Raw genomic sequence first — 24,373 nt, forward strand, 5'->3', positions numbered from 1 at the left:
TCAACATGTCAGGGAAAGTACTAGAGAAAAGAATTTCCTAGACCTCATCATCACCCATGAATCAGATGAACATAACAGGGCTGGCAGTAGAGGAACCAGTAGCAGGAAGTGATCACGGAGTTTTACAGTGGATGAGGAAGAGAGAGCTAGCAATAGTAAAAGGCAAAGGAATGGGTTATAATTTCAGAAAAGGAAATTACGATGCCTCAAGGTGCTACATGGCCTCTATTAACTAGGTAGTATCGCACAGGGAACGAATACAATTGAACTCTGGTATGCTTTTAAAACATTAATCACAGATGCCTTGAATGCGTATTTACCATTAAAAAAATACTCTACGAGGAGGGTTCCAAGTTGGATGAATAGTGAAGTTGCCACATTACGTGAGCAGAAAAAGGTGGCATGGAAAAGTTACAGATCAATAAAAAGTATTTAAGCCTATAACAGCTACAAGATGATTTGTAATAGAGCCACAGAAAAGGTTCGACAGGCAAAGGCAGTTAATGAGAAATTGCCAGCAAACAGAGCAAAGAGGGGGGGATAAGGAATTCTTCACATATATAAATGCTAAGAAGAGCAGGACAAACTAGATCAAACCTTTACGTAAGGGAAAGGGGATAGTATTAAATACACTAGCTGCCTTTGCAGATGAAATCAACAGTTATTTTGCATCGATATTTACAAATCAAAAACCTTTTGTGGCAATGGGAAATTGTGGGAGCGAAGTTGAAAAATATGTAATTAATGATATTGAAATTTCGCAAGGTTATTTAATGAAAAAACTTTCGAGCCTATAGGCCAGTAAGGCCTGGAGTTGATGGAATATACCCTATAATCATAAGGGAGGTGGCAAGTGAGTGCATTGAGGCTAATTATGCGAGCATTACTAGACTCTGGGGCGATTCCGTTGGATTGGAAAAGTGCCAATGTATCTCCCATATATAAGGGTGGTTCTAAGAGTGAAGTGGGAAATTATCGACCTGTCAGTCTGACTTCAGTGTAGAGAAAATCATGGAGACAATGATCAAGGGTGGAATTCAGAATCATTTGGATAGAATTGAAATTCTCAAGGATACTCAGCATGGTTTTGTAAAGGGAAAATCATATTTAACAAATCTGGTTCGCTGTTTTGAAAGGGTCACTCATGAGCTGGATTTAGGGAATAATTTCATCGAATTGTTTATTTAGATTTCAGCAAAGCTTTTGACTCAGTCCCACATGAGCGGTTGCTTTATAAGCTGGAACAGGTTGGAATCACTGGGAAAATCCTTAGATGGATAGCAGGATGGCTTCAGGGCAGGAGGCAGAGGGTTGTGATAAATGGCTATTCCTCAGGTTGGGTTGATATAAGAAGTGGGGTTCCCCAAGGATCAGTATTAGGACCACTGTTGTTTTTAATTTTCATAAACGACATTGATGAAGGGATAGAGGGCGTGATGTCTAAATTTGCAGATGATGTTAAAATTAGTAGAGTAGTTAATAGTAGTAGTAGTGGCACTTGATGCAAGAAAGCAAGTGTAGGAGCTTATGCAGCATCAGCCAAAAAAAAAAAATCACACCATACCCTCCAAATGCCTGTCCAGTTCCTCCTTAAATTTATTTAACCTATCAAACTTCCACAACGACAGATGGAAGTTTGTTCCAGCAATTAACCACCCGCTGGCTAAAGGCAAATTTCCGCACATCTATTCTACATCTATCCTTTCTTAATTTGAACTTATGTCCCCGTAGGTTCGTATTCTGAACAAGTGGGAGGATCCCATCAGAATTCAGTGTGCTCAACCCATTCAAGGCCTTATAGACCTCAATCAGATCACCGCGCAGGTGCCTAGTCTCCAGCCACTGCAATTTGCAGAACTTAAGCCTCTCTTGGTAAGAGGATCCCTTCATTCCCCTCACCAATCGTGTTGCTCTTCTCTGTACACGCTCAAGCAAATCTACATCCTTCCTAAAATGAGGCCTCCAGACCTGTACGCAGTACTCAAGGCGTGGCCTGACCATTGCCTTATACAGAGGGACAATCACCTCCTTTTCCCTGCTAGCAAAATTCCTATATATCATTGACAAAACCCCATGACCTGCCCTAGCAGCCTGTCTACATTGCTCAGAAAACTTCATATCTGACTGCACTGTCAAGCTGAGCTTCTTCAGAGAGACCTAGATAGACTTCAGGAATGGTCAGAAAAATGGCAGCAATGCTTTAATCCAACAAAGTGTAAGGTATTACACCTGAGAAACAGTAATCCCAAAATAACTTATTCACTTGATGGAATTCAACTAAACCCAGTACTGGAGGAAAGGGACTTGGGTGTTATGGTCAGACATGAAATTCTCTGAGCATTGTAAACAGGTTGCAAGGAAGGCCCATGGTGTCCTATCAATGATCTATCGAACTTTTGCAAGTAGAGATAGGGATATGATAATTCCATTATATAAAGCTTTTGTTAGACCACACTTGGAATACTGTGTTCAGGTATGGAGATCGCACCTAAAGAAAGACATCAAGCTTCTTGAGAGGTTGCAAAGACAGGTAACTCGCCTGGTGAGATCGGCAAAAGGGCGTCCTTATGAAGAAAGACTTCAAATATGTGGGTTGCAGAGTTTGGAAACTAGACACATTAGAGGATATTTGATTGAGGTGTTTAAGGCTCTGAGAAGCATCAGTAAAATGAATGAGGATGAAATTTTCAAGATTATAAATGATGCTAGAACTAGGGGACATAAATTCAAGTTCCGGGGGGGGGGGGGAATGTTTAGATTGGACTGCAGGAAGTTTTATTTTAGCCAGCAAGTTATAAATTACTGGAATAAGTTGCCTACATGGGTGGTAGAGGCTGACAGTTTGGGGAAATTCAATGGTCATCTGGATAGTACCTTCGGGTGAGGGAAACGCATAGGTTGATAGGTTTAATTTCTTTTTCTTTTATTAATTATTATATATATTTTTTTATCATTGTTTATTCGTTTTTTTTTTTTTTGGCCGGTGCAGCATAAGCCATAGGCTTTCTTGCACCATGTGGCCATTACTAATACTATACAGGTTCTAATAATATAGTTTATTAGGTGAACAGCGTGAAAATTAATAATAAACTATATTATTAATTTTCACGTGGTATAAAAGTGGTTTTAATATAATAATAACCTCAATGGTTTTGTACCTTTCATAGGAGTACACTAAACACAGATGATGCCTTGATATAAGTACCTTCCCCTCTTGTATATGCTGCTCAGACTCCCTTCAGTCATATCTAACGGAGTAGAGGCAGGTACCAGCTGATTCTCAAGTGTTACCATTAGGATCACTTTATGTCTGGCTTGCAAAAACTGGTTTCGAGCTATATTCTCAAAATGTAAGGCATATTGGATCTTATCATGATGCCTACCATAACTGCAAAAGAAGTTGTTACAGGCATCACAGAGCGATCAGCCTCTGTAATAGAGTAGATAGGAGATGCTTTGCTTTTATATGCCAAACATGACTTTCATCATTTCAAACTACCAATAAGCAAACTGGTGGTATTGCAACAGGTATTCAGAGTCAGCATACTATTTAGTAAACCTAGTGGTATAGAGGGTTGATCATTCTTCTGTTTAATGTGGACACCATACCTCAACCCCTGTTTAAAATTGGTTCATACCTGGGAAGTCATCTCCACTATATATACCGGGCACAGTGGTGTTTTTTTTTTTGTCTAACGTATGGGGATATCACCATCATGAAGAGGTGGAAGCAGATGATTTGGTTGTCACAGAACTGAACTTTTGAGCTGGACAGAATTTAAATTTTACCCACTTGATGATATGAGGGACCTGAATGTTAGCTCTATAAGCATTTTAGACTCTCAAGCAATTAGCTATAAGCATTTTAGACTCTCCTTAGTTGTCATTACGTGAAGAATGCCTGTTACAGTCCTGAAAGGCTAACTAAGGAATATTGATTAAGGTTTAGAGCAGAAGTGAATATTAGATGAACTGATGAGTTTGATGGCAGAGAAGAAAAATGCAGGGAATGATTATAAAATTTCAGGATACACAAAAACTGACAGTAAATATAAATTAATGCTACAGTACTCCAGTTGTATAAATTTGAGTAATGTGGCATTATGTGCTCATTACAGACCTTAAATAAAGGGATGCTTAAGTGGTGGAAAACAGTTATAAATAGCATCAGTGCATCACCATGCACTGTTGTTATTTGTGGATTCTGCAACATTTGGTACTTTCCCCCTTACTGTATTTTAAATTTAATCTCTACGTTTGCTGACAACACAAAGGTGGGTAGTGTAGTTATTGCAATAATCAGGGTATGCTATTTCAACAAGAAAGAAAACAAATTATTTGTATGAGTTGAGAAATGGTACTGTGGTATAACACTGGGAAATGTGAGGTGTTGCATCTAGGCAGCAGTAATTCTAAAGTAATGAGAGTTGCTGTACAATCTAAAATAAAATTCATACTCTTTAATTGTTTTTGATTTCGATCATGGCGATATCTTTCTATTCCGACTAGTACCTTACGGCTTGGGTTTATGTTAAACTTTTAGTCTTTACCTGCAGTTCTGCCTAAGTTGTTAATGTCTTTTTAAGATATATAGTGGCGCCTCCGTAGCCAGGTGAGAAGGAGCAGCAGTGCGTAGCACACGCTTCTTGATTAGACTGGAGTTCGAGCCCATCACCATCAAATACGGAGGATGCGGAAAGGTCAGGGAATGACCACCACATATCCTGGAGCAATATGGCCTTAGTTGCCAGTGCTCCTAAAAAAACAAAAAAAAAAACAAACAAGATATATAGCATTCACTAGAAAGAAAAATCTACTACAGATTTAAAATTTGTGACATTACCAGGGTAGCTGTTTCTAAGCTTAGTGGCTTCTCATTAGTTATTGGTCTCTGTTTGGGTAGGCATGCTGAACTGTGAGTAATGGTATTTTGTCAGAGTGAATAGTGAAATCGTGAAGGAAAAAAAAACTTCCATTTAAACACATGATGAGAAGTCATTAGGCTTCAAAACAGCTATCCTGGTGGTGTCTCAGATTTTTAAACATATAGTGGATTCACCTTTTCTGTTGATGGCAGGTCTTGAGAAAGATGCTTAACTCAATTTCAAGAATTGCATTATGAGTTTGTCAGATGGTGGGAATTTTCCACATTTTAAATATGTATCCTCTTGCTGACCTTAGAGCAGGAATGGCAAACTGGTGGTCTGCATGCAGCCCTTTGACATTTGTTGTGTGGCCCCATGGTCCTAAGAACTGCATGTCTAGCTCATAATAATTTGAGTTTGATACCCCTAACATAGAGGTTTCTTTCAGTATTAAATATAGTTTGTTAGGGGGAGGCGCCTCCGTAGCCAGGTGGGCGGGAGCAGTAGTGTGTAGCGCATGCTTCTTGATTAGACCGGGGTTCGAGCCCGTGACCACCAAATATGGAGGTTGCGGAAAGGTCAGGGAATGACCACCGCATATCCCGGAGCAATATGGCCTTAGTTGCTAATGCTCCTAAAAACCAAATAACATTAAGATTGTTAGGGGGAAATTAAATTTGTATATTTTTATCTTATTTGCATGCCAAATCTGTATTTGTGTATATATAAAGGTGATTTATTCTTTTTCTATTATTATACCTATAATATATATATATATGTGTGTGTGTGTGTGTGTATTTATTAGCAAAACAGGATCACACAAGTGGGCCATTTGTAGATAACTGCATGGAAGTGCATTATGTTCCTTTATATAGCAGTTGTCAAGAGTCATCAGAATTACAGAGGTTATCAGTCAATACAAACAGTTCTTCAGCTGAAACTAATAATGGTAACAGCAGTGAGGATCTTCCTAATTCAGAACATGGTATGTAAATTCCAGTTAATTAAATTTTTTGTAATGATTTTATGATGTGTATTTTTCTAAAAGTGCTTCAAAATTGATAAAGAAGTGCTATGCTTCAAAAGTTTCTCACTATAATTATAATTACTGTGGTATATTTTATTGCTTTTAGCTTGCACGTTTTATCATTTCTTAGTTGATTTTATTTGTTGTTATTTTGCGTATATTTAGATAGATAAACTTGCTTCCTTGCCTTTGTGGGAGAGGTGAAGCTTGGTTGTGTCACTGCTTAAGAAAATATAGTTAGAAGAGCTTTTCTATCTGCTGATTCAATTTTGAATAAACAATACCACATTTATAAATATTTGATTAAGTTAAAACTTTATCTATACCAATCATACAAAAAGTTTTGCATACAGCATGATTAAAAATTATAGAAATGAGTGATGCATAACAAGTTTCTGTGCACTCTTCACATGGCGACTAGTTCTCTGAATCACAACATGTTCAAAGATTTCACCGAAGATGCTAAATTATCGCATCAAGCGAAGGAAATTATCAACAATGTTTATTTAAAACTTAGTGTTGATAATCCCACTGACTCTGTTCGTACATAATGCAATTTTTAATCTTGACTTTAAATTATACAGTATGTATATATTATAGGCTTATTACACACACTATACATAATTAAATTTATATACAATATAAATATATTGACTTATACATGCTACAGGAACTCCCCAACTTACATAAGGGTTGCATTCCACGGAATATAAATATATTGACTTATACACGCTACAGGAACTCCCCAACTTACGTAAGGGTTAAGGGTTGCGTTCTGTGGAACTTTATGTAAATAGGAATTTCCTCCATGCTTGTGCAGCACTTGCAACTGTGCTCACTGAATTGATTGAATCAAAAAGGAAATGTTTGACGAACATGTAAATAGAATTATTTATTATATTTATTCAATTTTTTATCTCATGCGCAGTAAAAATTATGAAAGCATGCAATTTAAAAAAATTTAAAAATTACAAAAAAGAGAGGAGACAGGCATAACATCAGTAAGTTTTACCTCTCGAGCGTCATTGCCAGAATCAACGTCTTCAGCTGATAAGTACACCACTGTGGAGATTTAGAAGGGGGCGGCCGCTCAACCTTACGAAAGAACATATTAATGGCCGACTGGAAGTTGGCTTTTTTTTTTTCATCATACATTTCTTTGTAGCAAGCTGTTACCATTATTCTTACCATTATTCTTCTTTTCTAAGCATACCATTATTCTTCTTTTCTTTCTTGGTGATTCCCTTCTACTTTTTGTCTCTCTCTCTCTCTCTCTCTCTCTCTCTCTCTCAGGGTAACTCGGGAATTTTTTTAATATCATTCACCCATAGCTCATACACTTGCTTTCTTGCATCACATGCCACTGCTACTACTACTACCACTACCACTACCACCACCCCTCTGTTAACTTTTAAGAATCGTTTGCTGTCAGGATCCATCTTCTCAAACCTTGCCATTGCCATCTCTCTGGTGAAGAAGTGTCTCGGCTCCTCATTTGGTTTATCTTGAGCTTCATCAACATTTTCTTCTTTCACTATCACTGCCTGAAAGTCAGTAAGTTATTCGTTAGATAATTCCTTCTCTTCTTCCTCTATTAACTCCTCCATGTCTTTGGAATCAATCTCCAACTGAAGTAGCTCTGCAACCTTTACAGTCTTATCTGTATGATTTGTATTTTTCAAATCCTTTGAAGCCTTTTATGTGCTGTGGGCATATTTTTTTCCATGTGCCATTTAAGCAACTTTTAGTAATTTCCGCCCAGGCCTTGTTATTGTTTAAGATGGTGTGATAAATATTGTAAGATTTCCAGAAGTCTCAACATAAAATTTTTCTCATCATCTACTGCAGACAATGCCTGAGCAAATGTTGTGCGTAAATAGTATAGTAAATAGTATAATACTCTGATCCATATGTTGGATGAGTGAAGTCGTGTTTGGCATTAGAAATATGACTCATGTTCGAATTGAAATCATCTAGATGCCTATGATGTCCAGGAGCATTATCTAAGAGAAGCAAAATCTTGAAAGGAATGTCGTTGTCTTTACAATACTTTTTCAACCTCAGGAATGAAGCAGCATTTAAACCAATCCTTAAAGAAAGATATTGTTATCCATGCTCTCTGGTTCGATCAGAAATGCACGGGTAGGGGTGGCTTTATTGATGCCTTAAATGCACAAGGATTTTCAGAATAGTACACAAGCAGTGGTTTTAATCTGTAAACTCCCGTTGCATTAGCCCCAAGCAAGAGCGTTGCCGTTTTTTGATGCCTTGAAACCTGGCATTATATTCTATATTATATTAGGCATTATATTATAAATACTTGTTGTTTTTGCTTGAATGGCCATTAGACTCAGGGGCACTCGCTTCTGAATCTGAGTTTATATTATTAACAGCTGTTCCATCTTCGATATAGCACCTGAATGCTGTTTTGTGATCACTGTTGATCTTATATGTGCATTGATCCTTTGACATGTTCTTTTATACGCACACTGTCCTTTAAAATTGTGTTCACTGTTGAAGCAGCGAGGCCTAATTCCCTTGCAATAGATGACAAACTTTGTTCTGCTTCGTACTTCTTAATCATTTTCATCTTCATTTCAAAATCAATTTTGTTTCATTTCCTGGCACTACCACCACTTGCACTTTTCCCTGGTCACTTTCCCTTCATCATTGTAATATGTAAATAGGAATGAGGAGAAGTTTCTGAAAATTTGTTTTTTGTATGATTGAAGATTTTTTGTGAAGGGGAACACATTTTACCATAATAGCGTAAAAATCCACACAATTCCAGTTATCGGTATTATTGCAAATGCAATAAGATCAAGTTTACTACCCGTTTATAATTATATGCACTAACAGAAAAGCCAAATAAACCGGAAAGTGCATATTGTTTTTATTGTTTTATGGTCATGACCTCCAGAAACATGCTTTAGAAAAATATCACAAAGGCGTTCAAAATTGATTCTTATAATGGGAACATATGATAACAATGAAAGGGTAGTGCAATTTCCATTATAAATATGACCTTTTAGAGAGATAACTAATTTAGTAATATAGTGAAATTTTCAACTTCCAAGGACTTGGAACAAATTACAAAAAAAAAAAAAAAAAAGTGTTATGAGTTCACATTATGATATTTTCACAATACCTCCATTTATTCCTACGGGATGCAAAATATGTTTCCACGATTTTTTTAAGTTTGCACCAACTGGCAAAAACTTGCGTAAAGTCAAATGTCTGTAAGTCGAGTATTACGTAAGTCAGGGAGTTCCTGTATACATAAATAATTAAATTTATATATGCTGCCAATGAAAAATCCAATCAAGTGGTCTACCCTTAGCCACAGAAATAGTCCTTCATGTACATTAATACATTTGGAACTAGGTAAATAGGATGCTTCCACAGATTCAACATTGATTCATAATGCTGTCACAAAGTATATTTTAACAGTACTAATGTTCTTTCAAAAAATTCTTCCCATAACTTTATCCAAGGCCCCTGCAGATTTTCTGAGTATCAAAACAAATGCATGCCATTACTAAATGGTTTGAATAAATTTAAAGGAGGAACAGACAGTTTATTAGAAAAGATAGCAAATAAAGTGAACAGTATTATTTTTTTTAATGGTTGATACTGTATTTTAAGCTTGCTTCTTTCCACCAGCTTTCACTACTAATACCAACAACTGTTGCTCTTTCAGAAAATGCTTTCCATAACTTATCCTAGGCCGCTGCAGTTTTTTGCATATAATTTATCTTGCTTTAAGGATGATAACAGATTACTGTATCAGTAATTTATATTGGACATCCTGGGAGAGGATTATATTCTGTGCTGGTTTTTTCCATCTTTGAAGCACACATGTATCTTAATATAGTTGATCTGAGAGTGCAGAAGTTTCACCCATCAGCTTTGCAAAAGCTGTAATGTTTCTGTTGTTTTTTTCAGTATGATAACAGAATTTTGCATTAGCTTTCTGTGTGTTAATTATCTTTGTTATAGGTATATTATCTTTGTTCAAGTTTCTTCTAGAGAGACAAAAAAGGTTTTGGGGATGAATATCGGTCAGGCTTAAATGTATAGTTTCAATAATAATAATTCTCTGTTTTGTATAGTATAATTACCCTCATCCTTTCTTTGACCCCTGATATAAATGCTGAGATGGCACAAATTCATCAATTGGCAGTGCATCATTTTAAAATTTGAAATTTTTTATAAAAAGAAGGAAGTGATGTAAATGGTCTGTGATTAAAATATTACTTAATCCAAATCATTCTTGGTATTTTAACATTCAGCCAGGTTTATTCATAAAAAGATATTCAGCCAGGTAGAAAAAAAAAAATAATAAATACAAACTCATTGATCTTTGCTTTATGTACGATATAAATTTCTTTTATAAATTTTCTTTCCAAACTGTGTGTTTTGCCTCATTTCGGTATTCTTCTATTAGACTACACCAAAAGTTATTCATTATTTAGACTACATCAAAAGTTATTTAGTATTTAGACTAACAGAATTACTAGTAATTCTATAATTCTGTTATTTCATTATTTTTAATGTCTGAAATGATCTTTTCCTGCTTGCGAAGAAGTTAATTTTTTTTTTCCCCTTTATAACAGCAAATAAAAAGCGAAAACTTGCATCACCTTCAAACAGCGAAGATATGTGTATAGCTTATATATGTAAGGTAAAGTATGGTTTAAAATTCTTAAAATAGAATGGGAAAAAAAAAAAAAAAGTATACATTTTAATAATATAAAGTTTTCAGTTTTTACTTTTTTTTTTTTTCTTAGTAATAAGCTGCAACATCATTATATCAGTTTCAAAAAATGGGTATTTCACTCCCATTTTCTGAAACTGATATTGTCTTTAAAAATATTCAATACAGCAAACCCCCGCTATTCGCGGTATCTGTATCCTGCTTGCGAAGAAGTTAATTTTTTTTTTCCCCTTTATAACAGCAAATAAAAAGCGAAAACTTGCATCACCTTCAAACAGCGAAGATATGTGTATAGCTTATATATGTAAGGTAAAGTATGGTTTAAAATTCTTAAAATAGAATGGGAAAAAAAAAAAAAAAGTATACATTTTAATAATATAAAGTTTTCAGTTTTTACTTTTTTTTTTTTCCTTAGTAATAAGCTGCAACATCAGTATATCAGTTTCAAAAAATGGGTATTTCACTCCCATTTTCTGAAACTGATATTGTCTTTAAAAATATTCAATACAGCAAACCCCCGTTATTTGCGGTATCTGTATTCGCGGTTTCGCGATCGCCGATTTAATATAAAATGAAACCTAAAAAATGTGAATTTTAAAGCGCCGTGAATATTTTCCGCCATAAAAAAACATGGGCGTGGCTAAAATTATCTTTCCCAGTCAAAACAGCGCTCAGTGGGTGGGGGGAGAGGGGTGACAAAATCGCGAGCGTGAATGTTTCTCGCTAATCCTTGTTCAATATGTGTTATGCGCTTGTTATGGAAGGTTTCGTCGTTTGCTTTTAATTTATATGCTTATAAATTGAATAAATTTATCAATTTATAAATTGATATGCTTAAAAAAGTGATAAATCTACCGTTTTGCAGTGTAAAACAGACTTTTTCGAGTGTGTTAACGGAAGAAAGTGACTTTATTGTGGACAAGTTCTTTCTAACCCCTACAAAAATATGACTACAAATAACAAGAGAAATGTGAAAATATCAAAGAAGGTGATGACATTAGCGAATAAAATTGAGTTATTAGATAAAATTTCTAATGGTGAAAGTGTCTCCTCAGTGGCAAAACATTATAAAATCAATGAGTCAACGGTACGATCAATCAAAAAATCGGAAGAAAAAATCCGCCGTAGTGTCCGTGAAAACCCGCTAATTGCTTCAAAAATTTGCTCTGTAACTTGTGATGTTAAATTAGAAAAAATGGAAAAAGCTTTAAATCTGTGGATAGAAGACCGAACTCAAAATAAAATTCCGTTAAATTCACTCATCATTCGTGAAAACGCAAAACTCCTTATCAACGCTTTAGCGAAACTGGTGATAGCACTGGCGGGATAGGTTTTTTAGCTAGCAAAGACGCTGGTTTGAAAAATTTGTTTGAAATTTCTAATAAATATTACATTTAATATTAAATTGTTTCTTATTTTCATTTCAATGCCATATGCTTGCATTTCACTATGTACTGTCTATGTACATAGTCATATTATGAAGGTACATATAATACATACATAGACAAAATTTTAGACTAGTTTTTCTTATATATTTCATACTTTGGAACGGAACCCCTTTATTACTATGGAAGCCATAACTCAGTATTCGCGTTTTCGGTATTCGCGGCATTTCTCAGGAACATAACCCCCGCGAATAGCGGGGGTTTACTGTATTGTCCCAAACACTTCCTGTAATTCAGTCACTGAACTGCAAATACAACTTTATACAGAGTATGTCCAATCACTGTATATCAGCTTAATTTTACTCTGACTCTTGCTACTAAGAAACATACAACCAGTGAGCAGCAGTTACTGCAACATGTGTGCCACTTTGGAAATATTAGTATCTCTAAGACTCATTTGAAGTTATAATGCCAGTGAAGTTATATTGAAGCAGTTGTAATGGAGGCATGACTGATTGCAAGAACATTAGCTTAATTAATAATATTTTAGTGAATTAACATAAATAATTCAGTATAACAGTCCTCTACATTTGTCATTTAACATAACTAGGAGTTCATTATAAAAGTAAGTTAATAAAATTTAATTCTTTTAATCATAATAAACATTTTGGTGTTGAAATGGAAACTAAAATCTCCTTCAATAAGTATGGTAAATGATGTGCGTTAACAGCCTTCTATATAGAAATTTACTCATATCCAACTAGTTCTTAAGAAGGAAGCCAAGGCTCTGCCACTCTATTATCATCCTATTGCCCTTATTGTAACTCCTAATATAATGGAGAAATCCATGCATTCAGCTCCATCTCTGTAGATACTCCAGGGAGCTCTTGGCTCATATTACCTATCTTTGTACAGATACTCTAGAAAAGTTTGGTCTCAAACTGAGCGATGCTCCACCAATGGATCTCAAACTGTTATGCATCCCATTCTGTCAGTGGATAATTCTCAAAAATAATCCCTTGGAGAATATTCTCTACTCACATCACATATTATTTTTCACTTAGTTACCAAACTGTTGTGAAGGTTATGTACAACTGATTCAATTTTTAGATTTAGAAGTAATTTAGACGAGACCTGTCCATTAAATGGCCGTCATAACATTTAAGTCATATTACACCCACCACACATTTGTGAGACTCTTAACCAGGTGTAGAGCAAATCCTCTGTTTGTCAGTGATTGCTGGGAAAAAAAAAAAAAAGCATAAACATCACTCACTGTGTAACAAAAGGAATCTTTTGGTGATGGTTTGATATCAACCAAGCCACATCAACTTGGAATATATGCTTGGGGAAGCTGATGCCTGGGGTGGTGAAAGATTTGAATTGCCTCTTGTCGATAGGGGAAGTGTGAAGGAACATAAGATTTTTGTATAATGTGTAATGATAGCATGATTGATGACTTAGAATAAGTGAGATGGAAGAAGTGGATGTGATTCAAAAGCCTTACTTTTTGCTTAAGTCACTAGCAGAGATTTTGAATGTCTAAGGCTCCAACTAGCAAGATGTATGAAATAGACCTTTTGATGGAGCTTAGTCTAAAATATAAAAGAGGACTGGAGATGTTTAAGAGACCAATAGTGATTTGCAATGAAAGATGAATCAGGCATCCATAATGATTTTCTTTAAGCACATCACAACTGTACTTTCTTCCTCTGCAGACTCTAATAAGTCACCTTCCTTGATAGATATTCAGGAGGATCACATCTCTCTAAATCATTCTCCTGTATCACTGCCATCACCTGTATTATTTTTTGTTGAAGTTATTGCCAGTAAGTTAAATGTTTTTGTTTTTTATATATTTTATTTTTTATTTGTTCTTTCTATCTTACATATCCTTAGTGTTTATATCTATTTGTTTATATTTATTTTAGTATGATTATGATTTATTTTACATGTTAATTAGATAGTATGAATCAGAGCTGTACTACTCAATATGTTCTACGTTGATAATAATATTAGTTTATATGTTAATTTAATTTTTATTGCTCAGTGTTTTCCGTAATTCCATAAGAAAGGTCCACCTATTTCTCTTTTCTCACATAGCTTTGGTCTTAATATTATTCTTATTTCACTAAAAATATTGAAGATAGCATGGGTATGCTGTGTTCATGTTATCTTCAACAGCACTATAAGTTTTAAACATAAACATTTCTTTCTTGTGTCTTTATTGGCATAAGCATATTAGAAATATTTATTCCTAAATATCCAGATAAGTGAATTTTCTATTTTAGTGAAATGTTATTTTACATTTATATTGCAGAACAGAAACAGGGCAGGTAGCAGGGCGTGTGATTAATTGTTATGCTTCAGATTGGGCTAAGATTAAAAGTGAATTTCCTTAAGAATTGGTACTGGGATCATGGTACCAATAAAGTTCTACATGCAATCTGGACAGGTGGCAAGCAAGGAGCCCATGGTATCCTGTTGATTTATTAAAGGTGCTTTCTTGATGATTTATAAAAGGTTTGCTTGTAGAGTTAGAAGGTTAGAATCCCATTGTACAAAATAATTGAAAAGGTCCAAAAACAGGCAACAAAGCATTAGTAGTGGCAAATGATATTAAAAAGCAAGCTTATATAGCATCACCCAAAAAAAAAAAAAAAAAAACACACATCTATTCATTCTCTCTAATAATTTGTCTAATTTTCTTTAAATTTATCTAAACTACTGCTTCCACAAAGAAGTTTGTTCCAATGATCAATTAGTCTCTGACTGAAGCAAATTTTGGCACATCTGTCTTGCAACCATCTTTTTCCAATTTAAATTTGTCTCTTTACTTGGGTCTTCCAAGAAAGAGGAAGAGTGCCATCAACATTGTTTACTTAACATATTTAATGCTGTAATATTTCATTTAGGTCTCAGCTGAACCTTTTGTAATAAGAGTATCTATCATCTTGTGTCCTGACTGATCATGTTGTTCTTTTCTGCAGCCATTCTAACAGATTTACATCAAACATCTTACCTAAAATGAGGTTTCCAGAGCAGCATGCAATACTCAAGATGCCACCTAACCATTGCCTTAGGTAATGAGATAATCACCTCTTTGTCCTTGTTGTTAAAATTCCCATATAGCAATGATAAAGTGCTATGAGCTGTCCTACTGGCCCATCTGTACTAAACAGACAAATATATGTACTCTGACTGGTCAGACTACATACATTCCTAATCTTCCATTTTTTGGCATGGAAAACTGAACTCTAGGGGATTTTACTAATAGTAGCAGTCCAAGAAGAGCAGAGGCACACTATAGCCAGTGTAGCTTATGCACCGTTAAACACACACACACACACACACACACACACACACACACACACACGGCGGCGCCTCCGTAGCCAGGTGGGAAGGAGCAGCAGTGCTTAGCACACGCTTCTTGATTAGACCGGGGTTCGAGCCCGTCACCACCAAATACGGAGGATGTGGAAAGGTCCGGGAATGACCATCGCATATCCCGGAGCAATATGGCCTTAGTTGCTAATGCTCCTAAAAACCAAATAACAAACAAACAATAACAAACAGCACGTGCATGCACACACACCAAGAAGAGCAGTGCCCATTAATAACCACTCTCTGTCTTCTGCCTCTTAACCATGCCTTGATAATAGTAACTTCTCCTTAATTTCACTGCTCGAAATTGTACAGCAATCTTTCGCGTGGAACAATATCAAAAGCTTTACTGAAATCTAAGTATACAATGTCAAAAAATAATTTTGACATTGTATACTTAAATTATATACTTCTGCATTACTTCTACAATATCTCTGTTATTAGGAAGTATGATGACTTCATACTTCCTAATAACAGAGTCAGTGGTTAAGGAAGAAGTTAAGATTACATGTCTGTACTTATTCACTTCACCAGAAGAGATGCATAAATATCTCCCCTTTTGTGAATAGGGGAGACATTTGCACAACTCCGATCTGTAAGGACCTCCTCTGACTCCAAGCAGAGGAGGTCCTTACATTATAATATTTGTAAAATAATAAGAGTTTACCTCAATATAGTATGTAGAACACTTCCATATGATACTCTCCAGAAATTAAAACGAAAAAATCGAAAAACTTACATTAGAGTAACTAATAGATTAAAAAATAATTAAAAATCAATTTAATGCAATTAAAAAATAAGAAAATTAATTAAAAGAATTTAACGAAAAAAATTGCAAAACGATTTTCCTTCTTGAAGCTGACAATGCTTTTCGACCGTATGTCTTGATCACAGGAATGAAAATTACCAAATAGGGGTGAGTACGAAACTTAAATAGGGATTATTTGTCTTCGCGTAATGGCCTCCATAGCCGAGTGGTCAGGAATGGGAGTGCAGTAGCACACGCTCTTTGGGTAGACCGGGGTAGCCCCTGATTGCTGAATACGGTCGATCTGTCAACCCACACTGGACCAGCGTGGCAGATTATGGTCCATTTCCCTCAGCATGAATTGTTGAGGAGACTTCCATCCTGCAGTGGGTTAATAATGGCTGCACTTTACCTTTTTTTTTTATGCACATAAAGTCCACGAATCGGAGATGGGATATGGCCAACGAACATTCACAAAATTTTCGTGTAATTTAATTTCTACGGTTTATGCAATTAATAGTCACGTATAATTACGTTGGACACTAAGTATTTTGGCCTCTTTAAATAAAAAAGTATGTTTTTCGTTTTAATATGGCTCGGTTAAAGGAATTGAAAGCACAGAACATACAATATTCCTGCACTTTTCGGTCAGAAGACTGGATTTCCTATTCGGCCTATGTTTCCTACAGAAACGTGGCATTTTCATCCTTAGCCACACATCCTTATGTATATAGCATTATAAAACCCTTTAGGCAATTTGGGATTAAGAACTACAGTACATTATTTAATAACCTTAAGGATTGTATACTTGGTGATAATGACAATTTATTCTCACTAGATGTTACCTCATTATATACGAATGTAAACATTGAATACACATTAGATATTATTTGGGATGTGTTAAATAATAACTCGATACTGATTAATTATATGAAGCTTACTATTAAGGAAATTTTTCACTTAATTAAACTGTTAGTTGAGGCCAACTATATCACCTTTCAGGACAAAGTGTGCAAACAAATTTTTGGTTTGCCAATGGGATTGAGCCTGAGCGGCTTAATATCGGAGATCTATCTCTCAATGATTGAGCATATACATTTGACGCCTTTTCGACCCCGTATCACATACTATGGGAGGTATTTAGACAGTGTTCTAGTTATTACCGGTAGTAGTAGTAGTAGTAGTATCCAAGACATTTTACATTCGTTTAATGATATTCATTCTAGGCTAAAATCTACATTGGAAAGGGAGGATTCGGATACAAAGTAATTAAATTTTTTAAATTTCACGCTTACTCAGGACTCGAATAAAATCCAATTTAACATTTATTAAAAACCTACAAACACTGGTATGCTTACCTTATAACAGCTATCACCCGTTCACCTACAAAAGATCGATTATCTTTAATCAATTTCTAAATGCCTACAAAAATTTAATGATGGAATCTACTTTGGGCTCAGAAATACAAATATTAACCAGAAAATTCTTAAACAGGGGTTATCCCTTTGCTACAATAAACCAAATTAGGGTACAAGCTAAGGATAGGATACAAAATACTACACGAACCAACAATAGTAATATCAAAAATACTTTATTTCTGTCCCATATGTTGAACAGTGGCACAAACAGCTTAACAGATTCTTTAAAGATACCGAATTTAAAATTGTGGTCAGGCCAATACGGAAATTACACACTATACTGAACATTCACTCAGTCCTTTTCTCGTTCGCAACACAAATTAATGACCTGGTATAAAACATTTCTTGCGGTGATTGTGACTCGTCTTATCAGGGTTCGACGCATTTTCCTTTGAATATTCGTGTTAATCAACATGCGGCCTCAGTTTGTGCTTCTCGTTCAGCAGCGTCAGAATTAGCCTTTCATGACGTTAACGAAAAACATACTTTTTTATTTAATGAGGCCAAAGTACTTAGTGTCCAACGTAATTATACGTGACTATTAATTGCAGAAACCATAGAAATAAATTACACAAAAATTCTATTAATGTTCATCGGCCATATCCCATCTCCGATTCGTGGGCTTTACGTGCATGCGCGAAGACAAATAATCCCTGTTTAAGTTTCGTACTCACCCCTATTCGGTAATATTCATTCCTGTGATCAGGACATATGGTCGAAAAGCATTGTTAGCTTCAGGAAGGAAAATCGTTTTGCAATTTTTTTCGTTAAATTCTTTTAATTAATTTTTTTTGTTAAATTCTTTTAATTGATTTTCTTATTTTTAATTGCATTAAATTGATTTTTAATTGTGTTAAATTGAGTTTTATTGTGTTAAATTGATTTTTATTTATTTTTTAAACTATTTGTTACTCTAATGTAAGTTTTTCGATTTTTTTGTTTTAATTTCTGGAGAGTATCATACGGAAGTGTTCTACGTACTATATTGAGGTTAACTTCTCTTATTATTTTTCAAATATTGATATCAACATAGAACGTATTGAGCATTACAGCTCTGGTGCATGCTATCTAATTACATTATAATAATAAGAGGAGTCAGAGGACTTCCTCTGACTCCTCATCTTATAATGAAAGCTTTGTTTACCTCTCTTGCTTCTTCTTTTAATATAATTGAATGGACTCTGTCAACTCCTCCCCCTCGGTGTCTTATTTTTTTAGCTTTAACAGTTTCTCTTCTGCCTTCCTTTCAGTTATCATCACAATATCATATAGTTCCCACTTATAACATGACGTATGTCTAGTATCTCTATCCCTAAAACCTTTATGTGTGAATGTAGATGTAAAATATTTATTCAGTTTTCAGCACCCTGAATAGGAGTACTTATGCCATTCATATCTAATAGACCATTGTGGTTCATCCCTTTCTTTCTAATGTTAATGTGCAGATGATGCAGAAGATGAGGCAGGGTGGTCAATGACAACAATCAGACATATTACTTCAGCAAGACCTAAAAATAGATAGATGTGCTGAGAAGTGGTATTGAATGAACTTTAACAATGATAAATGCAGTACCTAATAAAAAAAAAATAATAAATGCATTTATCATTGTATATGTGTAGCGGTAATCCTGGAATAACAAACCATGGGGGGGAACCCTACTCACTAAGCCTGAAATCAATTATCTATGGTATGAGGGGTGGTAAAAAAATTCTGAGATTGGAGTATAAAAGACATTAGCACTAGTAGTGGCATATGAAGCAAGAAAGCAAGCATATATCCATCAGAGAAAAAACAACACTATCCCATCCACCTATCCATTCAATCCAGAAGTTTGTCAAGTTCTTCCTTGAATTAATTTAAGCTATCAACTTCCACAATGACAAATGGAATTTTGTTCCAGCAATCAGTCACTTTCTGGCTAAAGGCAAATATCTGCACATCTATTCTGCAACTGTCTTTCCTCAATTTGAATTTATGTTTCCTCAAGTAATCTGAACAAGAAGAAGAATCCCATCGGCATTGAGCTTGCTGAAATCATTCAAAGATCACCTTGCAGATGCCTAGTCTCCAGTCTCTGCAATTTGCAGAACTTAACCCTTTCTTGGTAAGAAAGACTTTTGTTCCACTCACCAATCTCATTGCCCTTCTTTGTACTTGTTCCAGCAGCTCTACAACCTTCCTTAAATGGTGCTCCAGACCTGTATGCAGTACTCAAGGTGTGGCCCAACTATTGCCTTATACAAAGGGATAATCACCTCCTTATCCCTTGCTACCAAAATTCCTGTATATCATAGACAAAGACCCCATGAGCTGCTCCGGCAGCCTTCCTGCACTGCTCAAAAAACTTCACATCTGACTGCACAATTACCCTCAGGTTTTTTCATTCTCCACTACCCTGAATGTAGTACCATGCGGTACGTTACTCCGGGATTACTGCTATCCATATACGGTACTTTGCATTTGTCAATATTAAACTTCAGTTGCTACTCTTAGCCTCATCTGCCCAACTTTTCCAGCTCCTATTGCAGCAGTGTACCATTGTTACTGTCATTAACAACTCTGCTAACCTTTGTATCATCTGCAAACTGGGATATTATGCATGTTACATCTTCATCAATATCATTGATAAATATAGAAAACAACAATGGTCCCAACACCGAACCCTGGGGGACTCCACTAATAACATTAGTCTACAACAAGCAGTGTCCATTGATTACCACTCTGTCTTTTCCCACTCAACCATCCTTTTATCCATAGCAGCAACTTTCCCTTAATGCTATTCTGCTCCAATTTGTACAGCATCCTTTTACTGCAGCAGTATCAACAGCTTTTTCTGAAATCCAGTATATGATATCGATATTATTTTTTACATCCAGTTCCTTTGGGATTACATTGTAGTATTCAATCAAATGCTCTGTCTGAACTATACTTCTGTCTTGACTAGATGATCCTGCATTGCCTTCTTTAGCAAGTGACTCCATTACTTTCTCCAAACAGAAGTGAAGAGAACATGTGTATGAAATTCTGTTTTTTTTTTTTTTTTTATTTTTCAATGTATTCACTCAAATTTCAGTGCACTTTTATTGTAATTAATCTGCAAGATATTAATTCTTCAAAAAAAAAAAAAAATCTTCAGACTGGGTATCAAACATTGAAACCAGGTTTTCACAGCTGTTTTTTAGCAGCTCTTCTTCATTTTTAAAATGAGTTCAACAAAGATGAAACTTGAGGTTTCAAATAAATAATAGTCACTTATAGTCATAGATTAGAGGAGTATTTATTAATTATTTTAATAATGAATACAGTCATATGGGCTTGAACCATGGTCCACTCAAAGCATGTGTGCTCTTACATCCTCACATCTGGCCACTCAGTTCAGAATCAGGAGTCAAGCCTCCTGATTTACTGTCTGTAAAACACTACCAGCCACCTAATCCAGTATTCTAAATTGTTAATTTGATGGTTAGTGCATTAATTAGTTTTCAAGATTTAAAATTATTTCTAACTTAGTAATGTTCGAAAATATTTACTGAATGTGAGAGAAAGAGAGAGGAGAGAATTTCAAAATGTTCTTTATTTAATTTATAAATAATCTGAAAGGTGCCTGCAACCTCCACTATTTTAGTCCTTGGTTAATTTATTGTTTTTCCAGTTGCATAAAATGCCAGGCCGTCTATCATTGGAAAAATGTGTTGAACTGGGAGTTCCTCCGTAAGTTTGTTTCAAATTGTGTGAGTCTTTAAACACCTGTTTTAAAAAGTTATTTTTATACTGCTGTGTAGAAAGCTGGGGCAGCTATATTTAAATTTTCAAAAATATGATAGTGATTTCAAACAACAACTGGATAACTGCATTAAAAAAAAAAAAAAAAGAGTATATCATAAAATTCTTAAGAGTAAGTTTTTTATGGATAAAAATTATCATTTTATATTTTCATAAAGCATAGTTGTAGTGTACAGTAAAATTTTTGTTATCATTCATTGGAAAAGTTATTGAATTGTTACTTCTCATAGTTAGGTGCATTATGGCCTTACGCCGTAAAGCCCATAAACAAACAAACAAACAAACAATTACTTCTTATAATATATGCATAAATTGAGGCACAGCCAACTGTGCCTCAATTTATGCATATAGTGCGAAGTAACATTAACAACAAAATAACCATATTTGGGTAGTTGTTTCATTATAAAAGGGAAAAAAATTGAGCCTGGTTAGCCTATTTTTCAAACCTAAAATTCTCTATATATAAAACGCTTAGGTATGCTGCCCAAATTTTCCAACTGCTAATTGTTGCCAGTACCCATTCACACGGTTCACCTTGCATGACCACCACACTGGGCATTCTTTATTAATTTTTGTACTAACGTTTTTCGACTGAAGAAAGGCAACCTATGCCTGAAAGCTATCGATGTACATTTATTTTAATTGTTTATTTTATCTGTCTTCAATTTTAATAAACTGTTCTAAGTTTTAAGATGTGTAAAAATGGCTGATCAGTGTGTAAAAACTTTGAGAAAATGTTGAAGAAATGCTAATGAAACATTAGAGGAGAGATCTAATGATCTGACAAACTAAGAGACCGAAACAAAACTCTACGACTACAAAGACGGACAGAAAACACTGTGAGCTACTTCTGTAGACAGTCTGCACTGCTCAGAAAACTTTATATTTGCTTGCACAATTACCACTAGGTCCTTTTCACTCTCTAGCACTGTCAGTGTGGTACCACACAGTTGATACATTGCTCTGGAGTTACTGTTTCCCATATGCAGTACTTTACATTTGTCAATGTTAAACTTCAGTTGCCACCTCTCAGCCAACCTGCTCAACTTTTCTAGATCCTATTGCAGCAGTGTACTGTTATTAGGGCAATTAACAACCCTGCTGACCTTCGTATAATCTGCAAACTTGGACGTTAAGCCTGATATTAATAAATGCAGAAAACAACAATGGACCCAACACCCCGGAGGACTCCACTAATAACATTAGTTCACGAAGAGCAGTGTCCATTGATTACCACTCTGTCTTCTCCCATTCAACCATCCCTTTATCCATAGCAGCAATTTGCCTCCAATGCTACACTACTCCAATTTGTGCAGCAGTCTTCCATGTGCAACAGTATCAAAAGCCTTTTTAAGATCCAAATATATGATATCAAAATTATTCTTTGCATCCAGTTCCTTGGTAACCACATCACATTATCCAATAAAATTGGTCAGACAAGACTTCCCCTTAACAAACCCATGCTGTGTCCGAGCTATAACTGGTCTTGTCTAGATGATCCTGCAATGATTGTTTAACCAGTGCCTCCATTAATTTCCCTTGAACAGAAATTAAACTAACAGGTCTGTAATTACCCGTGTCATCTTTTGATCTTCCTTTGTGGATTGGGGTCACATTTGCACATCTTCAATCCATGGGTACTTCCCCTGGGTCCAACGAAGCTCTTATAATTATGGCCAAGGGTTTGCTTGGCCATAATTATAAGAGCTTCGTTGCAAAATATTCATTTAGTTTGTTAGCTACCTGAGCAGGATCATCAACAGTTGAACCATCGATATCAAGTGGACCAATCTGATTCATCCCCTTCCTTCTAGAGTTTACATAAGTAAAGAACTCTTTGCTGTTTTTCTTTGCATCCTTTGCCAAAGGTTTCTCATCTGCCTTTGCCTGCCTAACCTCCTTTGTGACTTGGTTACACACCAGCTTATATCTATTGTAAGCTTCCGTGTCACCTGTTATTTTATGTGTATCCCATGCATTTTTCTTCTCTGCCACATGTCTAATTAGTTCATCTGACCTCCATTTAGCCCTAAATCTTGAACAGTATTTCTTAGTTGGTATGAAAAGCCTAGTAGCTACCAAGATTAATTCTTTGAATGCTTCCCATTTTGAGTTTGCTGTTGGTAATATCATCAGTTGGTCCCACTGTACAGAATTTAAATACTGTCTCAGACCATCGTAATCACCTTTACGAAAGCAATAACCCTTCCCTTTACCCCTGATGGTAGTTACCTCCTTGAGTAAATCCCACTTCAGCACATTGTGATCACTGCCACCTAGTGGTTCCTGCATCTGCAGATTCTTAATGCATGAAGAATCACTCCTGATAATCAGATCAAGAATATTACTCCCTCTAGTTGCTTCCCGAACATGCTGATGTAGAAAACAATCATCCAATAAATCCACAAAAACCTTGCTAGTATGTGAGTGACCAACTCACAAATTCCAGTCAATATCTAGGAAATTAAAATCCCCCATTATAAGACTGATTTACTGGCCCACTCTATTTCTCTGTACAGTTGTTTATTATACTCATCAGAATCATTAGGCCTATAACACACTCCTACTCTCAATTTTGCTTTCCCAGTGCTTATGTCACACCAACCTGACTCGACACTGCACTGTCCAGCCATGTCGACTGGCTGTACTTCTTTGGATTTTATGTGTTTCTTAACCAATAGCATAACGCCTCCTCCTTTTCTATGCTGTCTATTCTTCCTATACACGTGTACTCCCCAAATTCCAGTTCTGTATTCCTTATATCCGTGTGACACTACGTATCTGTTCTCCCAACAATATCTGCCTTTGAAGTTTTGACCAACACCTCAAATTCATCAAATTTATTTACAAAACTCCTAGCATTGGTGTATACGCAAATATGCATGCACTTGTTCCTGTTCTTAGCTACCCTAACACAGACCATGTATGTACTTATTCCGAAATGACTCCCAGCAGTCTCTGGAATCCCCTGCACCTTGTTTTCCAGGCTGCTGCTCATTTCAATAGAAGCAGTGCAAGAATCACTTTCACCTCTGCCAGTGGCTA

The 24,373-nt window shown here is 35.6% G+C and overlaps 1 protein-coding gene across 1 annotated transcript in view; it reads left to right on the forward strand.

The window, feature by feature from the left end:
• RNaseZ (ribonuclease Z) overlaps window positions 1-24,373 on the forward strand; it is a 239,384-nt gene that overhangs the window by 46,900 nt on the left and 168,111 nt on the right. Inside the window, exons 6-9 of the mRNA XM_090386608.1 lie at window positions 5,671-5,850; window positions 10,509-10,571; window positions 10,851-10,918; window positions 21,198-21,256. Of these exons, the coding sequence (XP_090242734.1) occupies window positions 5,671-5,850; window positions 10,509-10,571; window positions 10,851-10,918; window positions 21,198-21,256 (370 nt within the window). The remainder of the gene's footprint in view (window positions 1-5,670; window positions 5,851-10,508; window positions 10,572-10,850; window positions 10,919-21,197; window positions 21,257-24,373) is intronic.

The sequence above is a fragment of the Mastigoproctus giganteus genome, chromosome 12 (assembly GCF_048544385.1).
Source record: "Mastigoproctus giganteus isolate SK-2022 chromosome 12, ASM4854438v1, whole genome shotgun sequence".
Taxonomy (NCBI): Eukaryota; Metazoa; Arthropoda; class Arachnida; order Uropygi; family Thelyphonidae; genus Mastigoproctus; species Mastigoproctus giganteus.